General features: G+C 50.9%; 1 protein-coding gene across 1 annotated transcript; it reads left to right on the top strand.

The window, feature by feature from the left end:
* The first annotated feature begins 5,137 nt into the window (after positions 1 to 5,137).
* On the top strand, positions 5,138 to 21,646 carry LOC103180674 (BICD family-like cargo adapter 1). The gene is made up of 10 exons (XM_042346599.1): positions 5,138 to 5,183; positions 10,646 to 10,890; positions 13,254 to 13,469; positions 16,780 to 16,896; positions 17,681 to 17,827; positions 18,612 to 18,797; positions 18,957 to 19,115; positions 19,797 to 19,924; positions 20,221 to 20,341; positions 20,706 to 21,646. Exons 2-10 carry the CDS (start codon positions 10,666 to 10,668, stop codon positions 20,871 to 20,873), a joined length of 1,467 nt encoding a protein of 488 aa, XP_042202533.1. The 5' UTR covers positions 5,138 to 5,183; positions 10,646 to 10,665; the 3' UTR covers positions 20,874 to 21,646.
* The last annotated feature ends 499 nt before the right edge of the window (positions 21,647 to 22,145 follow it).

Here is a 22,145-nt window from a genome sequence, read left to right as displayed (position 1 = left end):
GGACTGCGGGATGGAGTTCCAGAGGGTGGGGGCAGAGCGGCTGAAGGCCCACCCGCCAATAGTCCTCCCGACGTGAAAGGCTTCGGACAAATATAATTGTGTTGTTGTTGTTGTTGTTGACACTGTACAGGTCCTGGTCTGTGGGCAACAGACACTGCAATGGTCAACATTTCCTGTGGTCAACAGCGCCATCCGGTGGCCGAGTGGTGTCAGTGAAACCGAGCAGAGCAGCAGCGCCACCCGGTGGCCGAGCGGCGCCACAGTCCAACTCCGGCAGAGCAGCGCCGCCGCGCGGTCTGTGGCTGCAGTGCACCTGGTGCCGGGCCTCGGGATGGCGGCTCCGCTGCGGCTGCTTCTGAGGTCGGGACGAGGGCGCGTGAGGCGCGTCCCGGGAGCCGCGGGGGTCGGGAGCAGAGCAGCGAGTGGGGCGGCGGAGAGGTGAGCGGAGGCCTGGGCTCCCCGTGCGGTTACCAGGTGTAACCCCCCCCCCCCCCCGTGCGGTTACCAGTGTAACCCCCCCCCCCCGTGCGGTTACCAGGTGTAAGGGCCCCCCCCCCCCGGGTCAGACTGAGCCCCAGACAGCCCTGAGCACCGGTCAGACTGAGCCCCAGACAGCCCTGAGCACCGGGTCAGACTGAGCCCCAGACAGCCCTGAGCACCGGGTCAGACTGAGCCCCAGACAGCCCTGAGCACCGGGTCAGACTGAGCCCCAGACAGCCCTGAGCACCGGGTCAGACTGAGCCCCAGACAGCCCTGAGCACCGGGTCAGACTGAGCCCCAGACAGCCCTGAGCACCGGGTCAGACTGAGCCCCAGACAGCCCTGAGCACCGGGGTCAGACTGAGCCCCAGACAGCCCTGAGCACCGGTCAGACTGAGCCCCAGACAGCCCTGAGCACCGGTCAGACTGAGCCCCAGACAGCCCTGAGCACCGGGTCAGACTGAGCCCCAGACAGCCCTGAGCACCGGGTCAGACTGAGCCCCAGACAGCCCTGAGCACCGGGTCAGACTGAGCCCCAGACAGCCCTGAGCACCGGTCAGACTGAGCCCCAGACAGCCCTGAGCACCGGGTCAGACTGAGCCCCAGACAGCCCTGAGCACCGGGTCAGACTGAGCCCAGACAGCCCTGAGCACCGGGTCAGACTGAGCCCCAGACAGCCCTGAGCACCGGTCAGACTGAGCCCCAGACAGCCCTGAGCACCGGGTCAGACTGAGCCCCAGACAGCCCTGAGCACCGGGTCAGACTGAGCCCCAGACAGCCCTGAGCACCGGGTCAGACTGAGCCCCAGACAGCCCTGAGCACCGGTCAGACTGAGCCCCAGACAGCCCTGAGCACCGGGTCAGACTGAGCCCCAGACAGCCCTGAGCACCGGGTCAGACTGAGCCCCAGACAGCCCTGAGCACCGGTCAGACTGAGCCCCAGACAGCCCTGAGCACCGGTCAGACTGAGCCCCAGACAGCCCTGAGCACCGGGTCAGACTGAGCCCCAGACAGCCCTGAGCACCGGTCAGACTGAGCCCCAGACAGCCCTGAGCACCGGGTCAGACTGAGCCCCCAGACAGCCCTGAGCACCGGTCAGACTGAGCCCCAGACAGCCCTGAGCACCGGGTCAGACTGAGCCCCAGACAGCCCTGAGCACCGGTCAGACTGAGCCCCAGACAGTCCTGAGCACCGGGTCAGACTGAGCCCCAGACAGCCCTGAGCACCGGGTCAGACTGAGCCCCAGACAGCCCTGAGCACCGGTCAGACTGAGCCCCAGACAGCCCTGAGCACCGGTCAGACTGAGCCCCAGACCCTGAGCACCGGTCAGACTGAGCCCCGACAGCCCTGAGCACCGGTCAGACTGAGCCCAGACAGCCCTGAGCACCGGGTCAGACTGAGCCCCAGACAGCCCTGAGCACCGGTCAGACTGAGCCCCAGACAGCCCTGAGCACCGGGTCAGACTGAGCCCCAGACAGCCCTGAGCACCGGGTCAGACTGAGCCCCAGACAGCCCTGAGCACCGGGTCAGACTGAGCCCCAGACAGCCCTGAGCACCGGGTCAGACTGAGCCCCAGACAGCCCTGAGCACCGGGTCAGACTGAGCCCCAGACAGCCCTGAGCACCGGGTCAGACTGAGCCCCAGACAGCCCTGAGCACCGGGTCAGACTGAGCCCCAGACAGCCCTGAGCACCGGGTCAGACTGAGCCCCAGACAGCCCTGAGGTGGGATATTTGGGGGTTTGGTGTTGGCCGCAAAGAGAGAAACTCACTTCCTTTCGAACAAGGAACAGTCACTTCACTGGGGACGAACTCCCGACGTGAAGTCACTGCACAAACCGAGATATTTATTGTGATTTGTGTTTAGTCGATAATAATAATAATAATAATAATAATAATAATAATCTCTTTTCTAAAAGTGGTTGAACATGTTTTGGCTTCAAATGAATCTGTAATAATACCAGTTCATTCTCTCTCCCCTCTCACCCCCTCCCTCTCTCTCTCTCTCTCCCCAGACCGGTCGCTCTGGCCCACACGGTGCTCAATGGCCGCAGCACGGAGACTCCTCTGGTTTTCCTGCACGGGCTCTTCGGAAGCAAATCCAACTTCCAATCCATCGGCCGAGCTGTTGTCCAGCGCTCCGGGCGCACGGTGAGGCACTGGTCTGTCATACGCGTTCCCAACGGTCACCGGGAGCCGGTGTCTGACGTCTGTGTCCTGTCTGTCTGGTCAGGTCGTGACTGTGGATTGCCGTAATCACGGAGACAGTGGCCACAGCCCTGTGATGACCTTCGAGGCCATGAGCCATGACGTCCAGAAGCTGTTGGACACACTGCGGCTCCCGGAGTGTGTGCTGCTCGGCCACAGCCTGGGGGGGAAGATAGCCATGGTGACCGCACTGCTGAGGGTGAGTTAGACCTTCCTCGTCACTGCGGCTTCGGTCATCTTCCCCCCGCTCCCCCTCTTCCCCCCCTCGCCCTCGCTCCCCCCTTCCTCACCCTCACCCCCGCTCCCCCGTCCTCCCCTCCCTCCCGCTCCCCCCTCCTCACCCTCCCCCCCATCTTGCCCTCCCTCCTCCAGCTCAGGTGCAAACCCTTGACTGTCCAGTCCAGCGCTGAGGCCCCTCCTCCTGACATGACAGGGTATTGGCAGCGAGGGTTGGGTTTGTGTGTCTGGAGGGTCAGTCACAGGAAACCCTCAGGTTCAGAGAGTGTTGAACAGAGGAGAGTCCTGAGTTCTAACAGTGTCCATTGTATCCACATAAACGTGTGTGTCAGTCTGGCTCAGTTGGTAGCGCTCTCGCCTCTGAGTAAGAGAGTAAGAAGGTTGGGGTTTCAAGCCCCACGTCAGGACTTAGTCTAAGGTGACATTGGATCGTTGGAGATGGACATTGGGGTCCTTTTCCTCTTTCTAGCCACATTCTGTAACTAATACTAACATTGGTGTCTCTGCAGCCTCAAGTGGTTCAGAAGCTGATTGTGGTTGACGTCAGCCCCAGAACCGTAGCTGGGTCCTCGAGCATCTCACAGTACATCTCTGCTATGCAGGCGGTGGCTCTGGATAGCAGTTTACCACTATCTGCGGTACGAAGCCAAGCCGAGCAGCAACTACAGTCACACATCAAGGTACAGTGTTCAGCACATCTGCCCTGCTCAGCCAACACAGGCGCACACACATACACACCAACACACACACACAGGAGCACACACACACACACACACCCCAACACACACAGGAGCACACACAGCCAACACAGGCACACACACACAGCCAGCACAGGCACACAGACACACACCCCAGCACACACAGGAGCACACACATACACACACAGCCAACACAGGCACACACACACAGACACACACACAGCCCAACACACACAGGCGCACTCACACACACAGCCAACACAGGCGAACACACACACAGGCACACGCACATACACGTACCGACACACACAGGTGCACCCACACACACTCAGACACACATGTACACACTCAGGCACACACAGACTCAGCCACACACACACACAGACTCAGCCACACACACAGGCACACACAGACACGCAGCAGATTGCTGACGTGCATGGCAGAGATGCAGCACAGAATGCCAGGTAAGCAGGCAGCGCAGGCTGATTTGGCAACAGCTGATTTACAGCCCAGCCTTGGCTCGTCGGCAGCCTGGAAAGACAGAAAAGTCACTGGAGGCAGGGAATCATCGCACTCAGCTCCTGCTAATCCTGCAGCCAAAGCCGAGCTGGACAAGCAGCAGGAAAGCTTGCCAGACAGTGATATCAATGGTAAGCTATGCACTTTTAACAGGTTAGACTCCAGCAGTTACCCCAACGGACTCTCTGGGGCCCCCCAAGCCTTGGCTCTGGCCAATCTGCGCTAATACTCTCCGGAATCACATAAGCAGGAAGCGTCCCCCCAGAGAGAGAGAGAACATTCCATTCCAATAATCTGTCTCGGAATTTACTCACATCGGTGGGAGGTATGAAATCTCATCTTCGTTTGGATTCTCTTAATCACGGTGACGGGTTTCCGTGTGTGTCAGACACCCGGCCGGTCACGGTGACGGGTTTCCGTGTGTGTCAGACACCCGGCCGGTCACGGTGACGGGTTTCCGTGGGTGTCAGACACCCGGCTGGTCACGGTGACGGGTTTCCGTGCGTGACAGACACCCGGCTGGTCACGGTGACGGGTTTCCGTGCGTGACAGACACCCGGCTGGTCACGGTGACGGGTTTCCGTGCGTGACAGACACCCGGCTGGTCATGGTGACGGGTTTCCGTGCGTGTCAGACACCCGGCCGGTCACGGTGACGGGTTTCCGTGCGTGACAGACACCCGGCTGGTCACGGTGACGGGTTTCCGTGCGTGACAGACACCCGGCCGGTCACGGTGACGGGTTTCCGTGTGTGTCAGACACCCGGCTGGTCACGGTGACGGGTTTCCGTGTGTGTCAGACACCCGGCTGTGGGCTGTGTGACGCGGGCGGTGTTTGCTGCTGACGAGGCTGTTTCACTTACAGGAAGCTGCGGTCAGACAATTCATCCTGTCTAACCTGGTGGAAGAGGACGGACAGTACAGGTGGAAGATGAACCTGGAGGCCATCCTCAACCATCTGGGGGATCTGCTGGGCTTTCCTGAGTTCCACACGTCATACACTGGGCCCACCCTCTTCTTGGGGGGTGAGAAGTCTAAGTACATTGGGTAAGTCTCCCTGCCCTGTGTCGTTTAGCCCTCGAGGACAGGGAGTCCTGTAATGTAGCGGTTAGAGCACTCGCCTCACAAATGAGAGGACCGAAGTTCGATTCCCGGCCAGGGCAAAATGTTAGACAGGTTTCCTTACTCCACACGTCTCTGTTTACCTCGCAGTAAGTAGCAACCCAGTTGTCAGTCAATTGGCGGATCGCTTTATGTGGGTAATAATCCCTGTTTGTGGGACGCTGCTGGGCGCAACTAGCTTTGTGTTTTGCGCACAATACACAGTCAATTCACTTTACAGTGTATCCAGTGAAGTGCTTTAAGACATCTCGAAGACGTGATAAGGCGCTGTATCAAATGCCAGGATTATTATTATGTATTATTATTTGCTCTTTCCCAAAGCACCAAAGATCTGCCTGAGATCTCCCGGCTGTTTCCTAACTCCACCGTACAGTACATTGCTGGAGCCGGCCACTGGATCCATGCGGAGAAACCGCAAGACTTTATTAACTCTATCTGCAAATTCCTGGCCTAGTGAGCAGCTGTGTGAGGGAAGTGCTGTGCAGGTCTTCACTCAGGGAGTAGGGAATCACCTGGTCTCTGCTCCTGCCTCCTGAGTAGTTTATTGGACTTGATGAAAGGTGCAGGGAGAGATGGTATTATTATTATTATAGAGGGCTGGGGCAGGACTGTTGTATGTGAAACTGAATGTAACTTTCTGGGGAGTTGCTTTGTGTGAATGCTTTGTGTGCTGAGCCCTTTGCTCTGTATGGGCTCGAGTCACCGCGTTGGGGTGGGGGGGAGAGTGGATTGATTTCAAGCTCCTCACCTTCACTATGAATCGTAATACAATTACTGTCTCTGTAATCTTCTTCTAGCCCACTCCCCTGTTGGACTAACTCCTCTGTTGGACTAACTCCTCTGTTGGACTAACTCCTCTGTTGGACTAACTCCTCTGTTGGACTAACTCCTCTGTTGGGTTAACTCCTCTGTTGGACTAACTCATGTTTGCTGCATGTCCTCTGCCCTTTTTCGTGTTTGCTGCATGTCCTCTGCCCTTTCCACACCATTGGTTGCAATCGGTGGCCAAAGCTTTCAGGTCCTACACCTCACCTTCTCTTTCTTTGTCCCTACCCTCTACCCTTCCTGCCCTCCACCCCTCCTGATCCCAACCCCCTGCTCGGGTCCAAATACTGACTGTCCAGTGTCTTGGGACGTCCTCTGGATGTGAAAGGCACTGTGTTGTCGTCGTCTTCAAGTTCCACTTTAACATCTACCTTTTTGTCTCGCCTACGGTCACCCTCCTCCCCTCCTCTCCACCCCCTCTCATCATCCCGTCTCCCACTCACCCACTCTTCCCAGCTTGGCATCCGAACGCCTCTTGGTAAAACAATCCGAGATTCTATTCTGCATGAATAAATATAAATTGTTGGAGCGATGACTGTTTCTAGTGGATGTGGAACGGAACCTGTTCAGGTAAAGATTATTTACACTGTGGTGATGAGTGGACGGGGATAGGGAGACAGGAGCTTGACCTCAAAAGCTTCTCAGACGGCTGCAGGGTTGTGGTTTGTTTGTAGCTCTCAGTGAGGAGGTGTGAGCAAGGCCATACTGAGGTTTGCTCAGTACCGAGCGGAGGGAACACAAAGCGTGTGTGAAAGGCGTCTCTGAGGATCTCGAGCTGAGGAGCTGCATCCGTGCAGAGCAGATGGCCTGAGCGAAGCCAAGCAGCTTAGCACTGCACACTGGCTGGTGAGGCGTCCTGTGGGGGGAGGCTGTCAGCAAGCCCCCCGGCCCCCCTCACTGGCCTCTGACCCTGATACCAGTCACAATACAAAGGGAGGCGAGGCCCCACACTGAGCCATTTGTTCAGTGACTGACTGCCCGAGGTGTACAGCCACACACACGCACACACAGCCTGTGCTCAATCAGGTAACAAGGTCTCGAGGGAAAACATGGCGACTAGTCAACTCCCATCGGAAAACAGCATCTGACAGCTTTATTACAGAACATTTGTGTTAGGTTTACCAGCTCCCTGTGTTACTGGGGTCCCCTGGCCCCTATGTTATGCTCCTTCATTGTACTTGTGGAGTCCTATAGCTCAGGGCCTCAATTCCCGAGCAGAGCAAAACCTTAGGCAAGTTTCCTTACTCCACGCACCTGTTTACCAGCAGTAAATAGGAACCCAGTTGTTAGTCAATTGGCGAATCCTCCGCACCCCCCGACCTCTCTGACCTCTTGCCTCAAAACAGTACCCATTGCCTTCGTTCCTCCGGGTCTGGCCTCCTCCTTGTCCCCCGAGTCCTCCGCTCCATCCTCGGTGGCCATGCCTTCAGCCACTATGCCCCTGGAACTCCCTTCCTCACTCCCCTTGTCTCACTCCCTCCCTATTTTCAGGTCTCTGCTGAAGACCTTTCTCTTTGACTGCGCCTTAGGTCACCTTCCCGCCCCTCCCCCTCGGCTCGGTCCCGGCATCCGTGATTGTAAAGTGCTCTGAGATGCCGTCCGGTGTGGAGGGCGCTCTATAAATCCAAGTTGTTGAATTCCTTTCCTAGGGTAATAATCCCTTTAAAAAAATTGGGTCACTCAATCCACGTTTGTTTGTGGGGACAGTGCTGTGTGCCATTGGCTGCTGTGTTTCACCCACAAAATATACAATCTATTCACTTTACAGTATATTCTGTGAAGCGCTTTGAAACGCCTCAAAGACGTGATGAGGCAAATGCGAACATCAAATGCAAGGGTTATGGTTGATGTCAATAATAACATTCCTTGTATCAGCGCTTCATGTCATCAAAATGATTCAATGTTTGACAGGATTCACTATAAAACGTGGTTCCTATTTTAGATGAATGTACGTACGCATTGACAATAAGCTTTGACGTGATTAATGGGTGTCGGGCACACCTGTTGTTAAATACACACTGCGCAAATATTGTGTCCACACTGTATTACATCATCTTTCTCAGCCATGTGATGGCAGTTTCACACTCTGCTTTACAATCTTACCTGTTATAAATCATGGAGTGGCACAAGCTTTAGGGAGTAGAATGGATTGCACTATGTTGAGTGGACCTGTATAACCACATTGCAGTGACCTTTGAGAGCTAAACGGGACATGCACAAAGGCAGGTGTGTTCTACCGGTTGTGCTGTATCTTTTGATATAGTACCTTACCACTTGATTGAGATGCTTCACAGGATACACTGTAAAGTGTAGTGACTGTATTTTGTGGGGGAAGCTGTTGTTCACTCACCTCAGCTTTAGCGTCTCTTCAGTCAGAAACGTCCCATGATCCACCCGTCCACTCCTTGGTTTGGTGATTTACATCTAATCTATTGTGAGGACACAACTGCTGATGGCAGCTGGAAATGCCGGCAGAGTGAGAATCCTCAGCCACTCAAGATACAATGAGTTTCGAGCACCTTGAATAGTCGAGTGGCTGAAGGCACCACCCGGTACAGAAATGGGCCACAGGCACAGGAATGTGGTCGATTGGAATCCTATTCTATGCTTAGTTACCTGATCTCAACAACAAAATCAGTCATGGTAGCCCGGCCCAGTCTGGCTCATCGGCAGGACCTGGAAGGGCAGACATTAGGGGCAGGGAATCCCCCCACTCAGCTCCTGTTAACCCCACAAGCCAAAGCCCTAACAGATAGGGTGGTCCTAACTGCACGAGCAGTGGGCAGGCCTCACACACCAATTCACACACACACCTACATACACACACCTGCACACTTACACTCCCATACATATACACACATACACATACATACACACGCATACATCCATACACATACATACACACCTACATTCACACACGCACAGAGGACAAATGCCAAGTCTTGCAGAAAAGTAATTACTTTGGCGATGGACCTGTGCAACAGTAGAAGCAAAATGTTTGTTTTCAGCAGAGATTGGGAGTGAAAGAAATGAGAGAGAAAAATAAGCAATAAGTTTAAAACAGACAAAATACAGCCAGACCCTGTATTCCTGACCCTGTAACTGTGGAGTCTGTAGCTCAGTAGTTGGAGCCCTCGTCTCACAAGTGAAAGGACCTGGGTTCAATTCCCGGCAGATCGAAACGTTGGGCAAGTTTCCTTACTCCACACTGCTCACCAGCAGTAAGCAGGAACCCGGTTATTAGTCGATTGGCTGATTGCTTTTCCGGGGATAATAATTCCTCCAAAACCAAAAGAAAAATGAACAGTGACTACTGTGGATTCTTAAATTCGCTCTAAGGCGCTAAATAAATGCAAGTTGTTGTCAATTTGGGAAGCCTGTGTTTTCTTTTCACAATTCTTAAAAAGAAACCAACTTCTAAATTGAGAATTTCTTACGGCATTTCTCACGACAATCATATTTTCAAGTCACATTTAAATTATGATTGTTCCAGAATTCCGCAAAAAAAATTTTTTTTTAAGTTAAGACAGTTCTGAAAAATACAAAAGCAAAGCTGGTGCCAGAGGCTAAAACCGAATGGAATTCGGTTTCCCGCCCACTCATCCCTCAATCTCTCTCTCTCTCTCTCTCTCTCTCTCAGTCACTCCCCCAACACCACCAAAGCCCAATAAACCTCACACACGGAAATGAGAGTTGAAGGGATTATCAGTGATAGTTATCGTTGGAGAGAAACAGAGACACAGAGAGAGAGAGACAGAGCTGTAGCTGTGGGTTACAGTGTCAGTCTCTCATTTCATTTCACCATCTGCCCCCACTCTGCCCCCACTCTGCCCCCCACCCCCCACTCTGCCCCCACTCTGCCCCCCACCCCCCACTCTGCCCCCCACCCCCCACTCTGCCCCCACTCTGCCCCCCACCCCCCACTCTGCCCCCACTCTGCCCACCCCCACTCTGCCCCCACTCTGCCCCCACCCCCCACTCTGCCCCCACTCTGCCCCCCACCCCCTCCTCCTCCCCTCCCCTCCCCTCGGGCTGTGGAGACGCCGATTCGGTGGGAAGAAGCTTTTTGACGCTCATTTGCCACAGATCCAAACACTGACCGACAGACACCTTCAGCCCCGACTATAAAGAGTCACAGCGAAGCCCCAGAGCGGAGTGTAGAGTGAGTGAGTGAGTGAGTCCCTGTGTCTGAGCTCAGGAGTAACTCACAGGGGAACACCTTGTGGGTTTAGCCAAGTCTCTGGGAGCTCTCTCTCTCTCTCTCTCTCTCTGTGTGGGGGACAGTTTGGGGACTCGAGCTCCGGGTCTTAATTATTATTATTTTTATTATTATTTGGAAGTTTAACTTTTTTTTGGAAGTGATCTCTTTTTTTTGGGGGTGGGGGAGTTTTTCGAGTTTAACAATAACAACAACAACGATAATAATCGTCCTGGCATTCGATACAGCGCTTTATCGGGTCTTCGAGACGCCTCAAAGCGCTTCGCAGGTTACGCCGCAAAGTGAACTGGTTGGCGACTTTGTGAGCAAAACGTTTGAAAGTGACCTTGTTTTTGGGGGGAAGTTTGGACGTTGGCGCCTCTGATGACCGGTGGGAGTGCGGTGGAGATGAAGTCTCCTGTGGAGGAGGATCTGTTCCCGATGCCCCGGGATGGTGTGGGCGACGTGTCAGACCTGCTGTCCCTCCTCAGGCAGAAGGAGAAGGAGTTGGACCTGGCAGCCCAACTGGGCAAAGCTTTGCTGTCAGAGACCCAGGAGCTGAAAGAACACAACCATCAGCTGCAGGAGAGGTTCAGTCGCACAGTGGAGGTGAGTAACAGTCCGGGGTAATAATAAGAATAATAATATTACTGACAATAATAATATTGACAAGAACAATACTAACAATAATAATACTGACAATAATAATAAAACAATAATAATAATCCTTGCATTTGATATAGAACCTTATCACGTCTTCCGGACGTCTCAAAGCGCTTCACAGGATATACTGTTAAGTGAATTTACTGTGTATTTGTGGGCGAAATGCGACAGTAAATTGCGAGCTTGGAAAGTGGGATTTAATATAAAAGAGTGATTCAGAAAAACAGGTAGTGCCGATACAGCCATGATGAGCCGAATGATCCCCTTGTGGACGGAAAATGTTTTGTGTTTCATTTCCTTCAGGAGAAAACTCGGGCGAGTACAATAGAAGCTACCTGGCGTGTTCAATCAGGCAAAGCTTCATCTGGTGCTATCCAGGCTCATCTCAGTGAGGACAGCTTTGTGAGGATCCAGTACATGTAGGGCTTTGCCTATATAACAACATTCACTGCATTTCTAATCAATTTTATAATATAAAGCACTTTGAGATGTTTATTTGCCGTAGAAGGCAATACATAATAAAAAGCTATGATTATTTTTGTTATTATGCAAGCTGGATTTGATTTCTGGGCAGGGCGAAACTTTACTCAAGTTTCCTTAGTCCACACGCCTTTGATTACCTAGCAGTGAGTAGGAACCTGCGTGTCAGTCGATTGGTGGATCGCTTTCTGTGGATAATAATCTATTCAAACAAATAAATAATAATAATGAGGTCACTCAATCCACAATTGTTTATAGGATGCTGCTGTGTGCAATTAGTCCCTGCGTTTCACCCACAATCCACTTTAAAGTATATTCTGTGAAGCTCTTTGAGACGTCTCAGCGACATGATGAGGCGCGATATCAAATGCAAGGATTATTATCATTAATAATAATGTTCTTATCACTCAGATGCTTGTCCAGGTCCCTTTTAAATTATCCTGTTGACTCTGTCTCAATAGCCACTTGTAGTAATAATTTCCAAAGCCTGACAGCTCTCTGAAGAAATCCCTGCTAAATAACTACTCCCCTAAATTTTGATGGTATCGATGAAGACCGAGGGAGGTAAGGAAATAGGGGTTTATGAGGGAAATCAATGGGAAAGATATCAGAGGGGTGAGTGTTGGGAGTCATTGAGAATTGTGTCATGTTTTCACCTCTACCTTCACTGTAAGGGTCAATCGGGGCATGAATGAGTCCGATAAATGCACTGCGCTCAAATTAATTCTGACGCATCTGAAGTTACTGTAATTTGTGCCGGCAATGGGGAGACAAGCCGGGCAGTGCCCAGGTACACTGTGAGCCCCACGCCTGCTGGTCCACAGGGCAACTGTGGCCCCAGCCAAGTCTGAATCAGTAGCTTTAACACATAATGAGTTTCACTAGTTCATCATTTACCCAACTGTGGTGAGTGGCCCCTTTCTGAGAGACAGGCTAACCTGGCACCTCAAACTCAGGCCCTGAGGGATGGGATTAGAATTCAGTCAATGCCTCCCCTGCTAACGAGTTCACGTCCAACTCAAGAAGGAAAGTATTTTCAAATGCAAGTCCTCAGGGTCAGCTTACCACGGTTGGTAGCATTCTCGCCTTGGGGTCAGAACGTGCATTTCAAGCCCCCACTGGGACACAGTCTGAGTTGACACCGCATTGTCACATTGGAAGAGGTTACAGTGTCAGAGATGTCGTTCTTTGGGTGAGATGTTAAACTGAGGTCCTGTCTGCCTGTTAAGGAAAACATTAAAGATCCTCGTAACCATTGGAAAAGAGATGGGAGTTCCTCTGGTTTGCAGGTTAATTGATCATCCACCACATTGCTGTTTGTGGGACCGTGCAAAATGGCTGCCTTTGTTAACAAAAGTAATCAACGCTGGTCAGGAGTTCATGTGAAGTGCTTTGAGATTATTTCATTGCGGTTAGGTAATAGCCACAAGATTTGCTGTTACGACGTCCAAACTCCAAAGCATAATTTTATTTCTCCAGAGCTCAGTCATGCGTTAGTGACATAATTACTAAACTGCTGTCAATCAATAACAATAAGAAGCCAGCATTTGGTTAGCGCTGCCTCACTTACAACAACAGCAACAACAACTCTTACAGCACCATTCAACTTACAGTGTATTCTGTGAAGTGCTTTGAGACACTTTGAAGACATGATAACATGGTATATCAAATGCAAGGATTATTATATTATTAGGATTATAATAATATTGTTAAGATTATATTAGGATTATTATAATATTGTTAAGATATTATTATATTATTAGGATTATTATAATATTGTTAAGATTATATTATTAGGATTATAATAATATTACTATTACTGTGTTTAGGACCTGGAGCAGGAGAAGCACGAGTGGCGGCTGAGGTTCGAGGGGAAGGAAAGCGAGTGGGAGGCGCGAGTGGCTGAACTGGAGAATGATTTGCAACGACTGGAGTGTGAGCTGGAGAGACGCCATCGAGCACTGCAGGAGGCTGACAGGGACAAGATACACTCGGTGCAGGAGCTGAGAGAGCAGAACCACAGGCTGCTAGAGCGGCTGAGTAAGGTGAGGTTGGCACGTGGGCAGCCATGATAGCGCCACGCCAGTGGGCACAGGGTGGTCTCAGCACTGATGGTGTAGTTTGTGGTGTTTATTATCGGGATCTCTTCACGAGGAACACGAGCTTCCAGTAACTGCACGTGGTCACACCCACCTGCAGGAGCTCTGCACCAACACCTTCTACTTCCACAGAGGAGTTTCCTGCACTTCGATGGAATTGCTGTCCCTCTCCTTCATGCAGTGATTGACAGGTTATGTGATTGGCAGCTGATCAAGTGCTCCGAGACACTGCCCTGCGTGGAGAGCGCTATATACATGTAAGTTGTTGTTGGTGGTACAGTGATTGGCAGATTACAATAACTATAATGATAACGATAACAACAACAACAACAGTAAATCCTTGACCTTTCATGTCGGGAGGACATCTCAAAGCGTTTCACAGGATTTACTGTGAAGCGGAGAGAGTGAAAATTTGCAGGTGGACACAGCAGCCTAATTGCACACAATACTACAACATCTTTAATAATAATAATAATCCTTGCATTTGATATAGCGCTTTTCATGTCTTCTGGATGTCCCAAAGCGCTTCACAGAATATACTGTAAAATGAATTGACTGTATATTTGTGAGCGAACGCGGCAGCCAATTGCGCACAGCAGTGTCCCCACAAACAGTCATGGGTTGAAAATGACCAATTTATTATTGTTTTTGGTTTTGGAGGGATTATTATTAGGCTCTGTGTGGAGTAAGGAAACTTGCCCGAGGTATCGCCCTCTGCCTGGAATTGAACTTGCATAGCAAGTGCTCTAACCACTGAGCTACAGGACTTTCTCATCCATGGACACAGCAATGTCCCACAAACAGCCATTAGAGGAATGAGGATTTTGTTTTTTTTGGGCGGACAATATTTGCTGTCCATTAACTTTATCCCCCCCAAAACCACAATCCGTCCACACATGGGTCTAACTATAAAGACCCATATCATGGATTTCCTTGTATCCACCATCATTCAGTGTGTGCTGTGGTGTGTGTAGTGTGTGCTGTGGTGTGTGTAGTGTGTGCTGTGGTGAGTAGTGTGCTCTATGCAGGATGGAGGCGCTGTGGAAGGATACAAGTGTTTATGTGAAGGAAGGAGCTAAATGCACGAAAGGGTAAAAGGCTCTGGCTGTCCAAATGGGTCAGAGCGTTGCACGCTAGAGTAAATGGAACAAAAGGAAATGAGTTTAATTAGAGGAGATTACACTGGAGACGCAGTCATTAACTCCCATTAGAGATGGGATGCTTTGAAGTGAATGAGCGCTGCTCAATCCTGACCCAGACTGGTCTCACGGCTCTCTCTCCGCCCTCTCTCTCTCTCTCTCTCTCTGTCTTGCTGATGTCCAGTCAGTTGTGCATGAGTTACACAAACATGTTATTTTACTGGAAACCTTTCAATAACGTCATGAGGGTTGAGAGAGTTTTCCCTGGATCACTGCCGCTAACCTTTGTAACTTTCAGCTCAGAAGCTGCTCAGCTTACATCCTGCTCCTCCCCACCCCCCTGATGCTATCGTGTGACTAACTCTCTGTGTGCGATGTTCACCCGAGGCAGACGCTCCCACGTCTCTTTATTTTGCAGCTAAATATAGCACAGGTGTGGCCACCGTCAACCTCTCAGGTGTGGAGGAAGTTCTGCTTTAAAAGATCAGTATTGTATCTTTCCTTATACTTGTCTCGGCTGAGAATGGGTGCGTTATCCTCACTCTAGTGGAAGAGACACAGAACACATGAGCACTCTGGTAAACTCGGGGAACATATTCAATGGGCTGAATACGATCTTCCTGGCCTTGTGTTCCTCAGTCAGTAGTTGGGCTGCCCAGGCTCTGCTGGTGTACACCAACAGTGTGATATCTGCTCTGTGTACTATTGGAATACAGTCGAACACAGAGAGTCACTTCACTGCAGTCCCCTCTAACCTCTTCACAAGGCAGGGCACACTGTTAATGAGGTCGGTGCTGTTTTCACTGAGTGAGCAGGTGTAAGTTAATGGAGTGAGCTTTTCTGTTGGACCCAATCTCTTGACCTGTTGATATGACGCTATCTAAACACAAGTTGTTGTTACCTGTGTCTGTATTGGTATGTGTGATACACAGTGACTCAGCTAACAGAGGGCGAGATGTGTGTGAGATCACAGATCAGAGAGGTCGGGAGGTGCCAGAACCTGAAGGGATTTGAAATCGAGTGTGAGATTCTGTCCCTCTGCGTGATTTTTGCTCCTCCCCCTGAAGGCAGTGGCTGCCATAACTGGTTCTCTGAACAACTTCAGCAATAAGTTTGGCATTTACCATAAATAGATCCTTCCGTGTTGGAAGAATGTCTCAGAGTGTTTCCTGATGTTCTGAGGTCAATGAGACGAGAGGAGAGGAGGTGTAATTGAAGGGTGTGGATCAGAGGGTCAAAGCCATTGCGTTTTTTTTTTAAAATGAGTTTGTCTCTGGGGACAACTGCCTTTGAGCCGCCTTGACGAAATGATAAGACACCGGATCAAATGTAAGGATTATTATTACATTATTATAATCTGCCCCTGTGCTCTGGACTGTGGAGGAACACAAAACCTCATTGTGGTTTGAACATGTGTGAAGGACACGCGGGCTGGAGATGATTTCTGCTGGTCTACGTGGGTATAAAGTGCTGATCTTGCTTTTCCTGTTGGCTTTCGAGAATCAGGAACCTGCCGGGAGCCAGGCAGCCATACTGTACAGAAGAGACAGGAGAAGGTTTTTATTCACTCTAAACATTAATGTAGTTACAGTAGGTGTAGCCTGATAGAATCCCTGTAGCTCAGTGGTTAGAGCACTCGCCTCGCAAGCCAGAGTACCTGGGTTTGATTCCCTCAGGGTGAAACATTGAGCAAGTTTCCTTACTCCACACGCCTGTTTACCAGCAGTCAGGAGGAACCCAGTTGTTAGTCGATTGGTGGATCGCTTTTCCAGGATTAATGATCCCTTCAAAAAATAATAATAATAATAATTTCGTCACTCAATCCACAACTGTTTGAGGGACATTATTTATTATAATGAAATATTGGCCGTAAAAGAGGCACTACAGGCAGTGCTTGGCAGAGAAACGACACTGAACCTGAGAATAGATCACTGAAAAAGTGATGCCATCTGTGAAATCATATGTTAGAAAACAGCACAGCACAGGACAAGACGTCTCTGGGCATCCTGCCGTTCTCTCGCGCTCTCAGTGTCTCTCTCTCTCCCCGCGCTACGCTATGGAGCTCTGTTATGTGTGTTTCTGCCCTTGGATTGAACGCCTGATTTCTCTGTACACAGGCAGCAGTCATGGAGCAGGAGCTGACCTCAGAGCTACACAGCCTGAGGGAGCGGCACAGAGACAGGTCCCAGCTCCTGATTGAGGATGCCACCACCACACACAGTCTCCAGGCAGAGGTGGGTATTAGGGGTGCATAGGGATGGGGTGGGATGTGCCCGGGGGAGAGGGTTACAGGGGCAGCAATGGGTACACGGGTGGAGATGGGTTTGGAAGCAGGATAATAATAATAATAATAATAATAATAATAAGCCCTGCATTTGATACAGCACCTTAACACATGGTTGAGACGTTTCAAAGCGCTTCACAAGATTTACTGTAAAGTGTAGTGACTGTGGATTTTGTGAGCAGAGCAAAATACAGCAGCCAATTGCACACAGCAGTGTCCCACAAATAACCATGGAGCGAGTGACCAATTTTATTTTGGAGTGGGATAGTGGTTAGAGTGCGTACCTCGCAAGCGAGAAGACCCGGGTTCGATTCCCGGACAGGGCGAACCCTTAGGCAAGTTTCCTTACTCCACTCGCCTGTTTACTACTAGCAGGAACCTACTTGTTAGTCAATTGGTAGATCACTTTCTGGGGGTAATAATCCCTCCAAAAGAAATCTTCAAACAAATAAATAATAATAATGTGGTCACTCAATCCACGACTGTTTGTGGGATGCAGCTGTGTGTAATTGGCTGCCACGTTTCACTCACAAAGTTATTAGTCAATTCACTTTACAGTATATTCTGTGAAGCGCTTTGAGACGTCTCAACAAATGCCAGGATTTTTATTATTATTAACAAGGGAGAAACAAGGGCAGTGGAACTCCATTCTCCTAGGTAAAACTGTCCCTGTTGCTGCAGGGGGTTGAGCAGTCTCACAGCGTGGCCTGTAGCCTGTGTTGTCTCTGTACCAGGTGGCGTTGCTGTCGGAGCAGAAGGAAGAGCTGGAGCGACGTGGAGCGGTTCTGCTGAGGGAGAACGTGTCACTGAAGAGCAGCTCGGAGACACGACAGGAACAGCTGTCATTGCTACAGCGAGTACACCAGGAGCAGTTCCTGCAGGTCAGACCCCCGGCACAGACAGGACATGTGTGACACAGGACATGAGTACATGTACCCCGGGACATGTGTAACACAGGACAACAGCAGCAGCAGCATTACATGTGCACAGCGCCTTTCACGTCGGGAGGACGTCCCAAGGCACTGGACGGTGTACAGCATTTCAGACTTGAGCTGGGGTCGGTGGGGGGAGAAGGGAGGGGAGGGGAAGTGGCCAATGGCATGGTCGAAGAGGAGGGTAAGGAGGGGGCGAGGCGGAGTGATTGGGGGGTGGAATTCCAGAGGTTGGGGACAGAGTGGCTGAAGGCTCTCCAGCCAATGGTGGGGCGGGTGGTCAGAGGACGTGGAGCAGCCAGAGCCGAGCGGAGGGAGCGGGCGGGTTGGTAGGGGGTTAGGAGGTCGCAGAGGTAGGGTGGGGCGAGGCCATGGAGGGCTTTGTATTTGAGGACCAGGAACTTGAACTGGATCCTCTGAAGGATAGGGAGCCAATGGAGTCAGGAGGGAATGGGGGAGATGGGGTCACAGAGTTTGGTGCGGGAGAGGACACGGGCTGCAGAGTTCTGGATTATTTGCAGCCTGTGGAGGGAGGAGTTGGGAAGGACATGTGTAACACAGGCTCAGGATCAATTTGACACATGTGTGTGTGTGTGTACGTGCGTGTGTGCAAATGGCTGAGACCTTGCTGTGTGTGTGTAGCTGACACCTTGCTGTGTGTGTATGTGTGTAGCTGACACCTTGCTGTGTGAGTGTGTGTGTGTGTGTAGCTGACACCTTGCTGTGTGTGTAGCTGAGCCTGTGGCAGAAGGAAGGGGAGGAGATGCGGGAGCTGAATCGGCAGCTGGAGGTGAGGCTACGGGAGGTGACGGAGCAGCTGATGATGCAGGAGCCCACACAGGCCAACCTGTCTCTGCTGTCAGAGATCGAGCTCAGCCTGGACACGGACAGCCCGAGCTGGGGGGCCGAGAGACAGCAGGTAATAACAATAATAACGATACTAATCCTAGCCTGGACACGGGATACGGTGCCGAGTAACACAGTGGGACTAGAACGATTCCCTTCTCCAAGCCACTTTGTTATTTACTGGGACCCTCTGTCCTCTCCAGCTGCTCTATGTCTCTGTCTCTTCTTACAGATAAAGGGTGAAATTGTGGACCTTGTGCAGGAGCTGCAGTCACTGATGGGTGAGGATTCCCCAGAAACGGGGAGTCACATGGAGCCTCAGACTCTACACGCCGCCCTCTCACAGCTCCGACACCTGGTTTGCAGTCTGTCACAGAGTCCAGCCACACCGGTAAACAACTACTCTCCTATAGCACAGTAGTAATAATAATAATAATCCTCACGTTTGATACAGGGCCTTATCACGTCTTCAGCGCCTTGGGACGTCCTCCTGACGTGAAAGGCGCTTTATAAATGGAATCTTGTTGTTGTTGTTGTTGTTGTTGAGACGTTTCAGAGCGCTTCGCGGGATACACTGTAAAGTCAAGTGACTGTGTATATATTTGGATTTCTGCTGCTTGGCTGGGTGGGATGAGAAGATCAGAGAGCAGTTGGGGAAGAGGCGGTCAATAAAGAGAGCAGCCAGTCACTGTGATCAGCAATGAGCAAACACAGTCAGGGTGTCCCACTCCAGCCAACTCCCCACCCCTCCTGCCGGGCAACTGATAACAAGAGCTGCAGCCAACAATCTGCCAGATAAGTGATGCCCCCAACAACAACAACTTGCATTTATATGGCACCTTTCATGTCGGGAAGACGTCCCAAGGCTCTGGCACAATGACCCTGTTTCCCCTTGTGCATGTGTGTTTATGGGGGTGGGGGAGGGTTGCGGGGTGGTGTGTGTGTGTGGGGGGGGGGTGTTCTGGGTGGTGTGTGGGGTGGTGTGTGTGTGTGGGGAGTGGGGAGGAGGGGGTCAGGGCACACTGACTGCTGAATCCCGCTGACTGGCCAGTGATGTGATCCAATCCTGCAGGTGCATGTCCAAGGCTCACGGCTGGTGCTCAGACAGGAGAGCGAGCAAGCAGCAGGGAGGCTGGAGGAACAGACAGGGGATCAACGGCTACAGCAAGCTGTCCACGAAAGGGACGCCGCCATTGCAAAGTGAGAAACACACGGAGGCCGTTGTTAGATAAACTCTTTAACATTTTGCTTTGTGTCAGAGGGTTTGCTCTGTGTCAGCTGGACTATGGAGGGGAGGGGGTTACGCTACATTTGGGGGAGGTTTATGTTGAGTGATTGTGCGTTAAACTGATGGAGTTGAGCAAAGCATTAAGTCATGACTTGCTTTACAGACCTGGACCCATTGAGGTGTGAGTGGGGACCAGTAAACTGGAATCTCGGCTGTGACGTTTGGTGGGAGTAATGACAGCCTGTGTGTGTGCGTCTTGTGGTTACAGGAAGAATGCGGTGGAGGCAGAGTTGGCCCAGTGTCACCTGGACTTGCAGTTACTGAACTCACAGCTTCTGGAAGCCATTCAGCAGAAAGTCGGCCTGTCACAGGAGCTGGAGGCCTGGCAGGTGGGTTTGTAGCCTCTCCTCCCAGGGCGGAGCAGACAATGTTATATATCATCTCAAGATGACGTGTTGATTGGGCCCTACAATCAAAGGTGGTTCTACATCTTTGGCTATTGGAACTTTCTGTGCAACTGATTAACAAGAAGTTGGAGCTCCACAGAGAGAAGACGAGGCTAGACTGAGGGAGAGAAGAGGATCAGGGAGAGAGGCCAGGACAAGGGAGGATAGAAGGACAGGCAAGAACAAGAGGGAGCACAATAGTAAAGTAGGTGATTAGGTCGGAGAAATGGGCTAGTATATGGAGAGATGGGCTAGTATATGGAGAGATGGGCTAGCAGATGGTTGATGTACTGTTGTTTATTGACAGGACGACATGCACGTTGTGATAAATCAACAGCTGAAGACCCAGCAGTGCTCTGGGGGGCGGCCTGGGCTCCCGGGGACAATGGCAGTGAGGGTCGCGACTCCAAGAGTCTCAGTCACTTCCTCCGCAGGACTAAGAAGCCAAGGCTTCTTCTCGTTGTTTAAGATGTGAGGCTTTGGTTCCCTCGGACCATCATCTCTCTCTGCACTTTCACAAAGCAGCCCCAGACGAGCGAGAGCTCAGAACATATGGTGGAATAGATGAAGCTCAAAGGCTGAGTGGAAAGTGTGTGAGATGGTTATACAGGAGCCACACCATGACACTTAATGAGGGCTGCGAACCTTCATGGATATTTTTGTAATCAGAAATTAATGGGAGACTTTCCCAGTGAGGGAGCAGGTCTGTGTCACAACACAAATTGCATTTACACTGTTCAGCATCTTTCATATCAGGAGCAGCATATGAAGTGAGCCCATGACGTGAGACACATAACAAACCACAAGTGTCTTGTTGAGGCTTGTGGATATTCTGTGAATAAAACGTTATTTATTAATTTATTATAAAGCATAATTGTTGATTCATTACCTCACTTGATGGGGGAATTAGAGCAAATAGTCTGTAGGACGTGCAGGGGAGGACACTAATGTACACTCCAGATATGACAGTCATGTACACTGTCCATTCATAGTACAGTCAGGTACAATCTATTATACACAGACAGCCTCTAGTGTACAGTCTATATGAACACCACTGTATTCAGCCATATACACAGTCTGTAGAGAGAATCACAGATACCGTATGAAGAATTGGGAACACTGTCTAGACTGCACAGGGAGCATCATGTGCAGTTTACATATTCGCACCATCTGTAGTGCACAGAAAATATTTTTTATTTTGTATTTATTTTTGAAGGTCTAGAAATTATTGCAATAAAATTGTTGATATTTGAGAAGTGTTGTCAATGTTAAGAGTTCTTGCAGAAGAGCATTGGAAAGGTACTTGAAAAGGAAAAATGTATAGGGCTATGGGGTAAGAGCGGGGAATGGGACTATTTGGTTGGATCTGTCAAAGAGCCCACATAGGCACGATGGGCCGAATGGCCTCCTTCTGTACTTTAGGATTCTATGATTCTAAGTGAGCGAGTTGGAATTCGAGTCATGGAAATAGGAACAACTTCACAGTAACTTGAGGTACGTCACACCGACCCATGGGAATTCTGCTCCAAAATTCAGCGTGGGAATGGGGGCAGGAATCCCGTTATGAAATGTTTGCAAATTAGACATCAGTCGCTTGGCAGTTCTGCTGGCAATGTGAGGGGTTAAACTCACACTGATTGAGACCTGAGCTCCACCTGCACAGCTGCCTCAATCACAGGCAGTTTACACTGGATTTATTTGTTGGGATGATGATTTATTTACTTAATGGTGTCTGGGTTCAGCTCTT

Source organism: Callorhinchus milii, unplaced genomic scaffold (genome assembly GCF_018977255.1).
Source record: "Callorhinchus milii isolate IMCB2004 unplaced genomic scaffold, IMCB_Cmil_1.0 Scaffold1100, whole genome shotgun sequence".
In the NCBI taxonomy this organism is placed as follows: Eukaryota; Metazoa; Chordata; class Chondrichthyes; order Chimaeriformes; family Callorhinchidae; genus Callorhinchus; species Callorhinchus milii.
The sequence above is the reverse complement of the archived record's forward strand: the minus strand, read 5'-3'. Positions and strand labels throughout refer to the sequence as shown.

Coding starts and splice junctions, on each gene's coding strand:
- LOC103180674 (XM_042346599.1), top strand. CDS start 10,666: ATGACCGGTGGGAGTGCGGTGGAGATGAAGTCTCCTGTGGAGGAGGAT. Junction 10,891..13,253: donor GGTTCAGTCGCACAGTGGAG/GTGAGTAACAGT, acceptor TACTGTGTTTAG/GACCTGGAGCAGGAGAAGCA. Junction 20,342..20,705: donor AGGAGCTGGAGGCCTGGCAG/GTGGGTTTGTAG, acceptor GTTTATTGACAG/GACGACATGCACGTTGTGAT.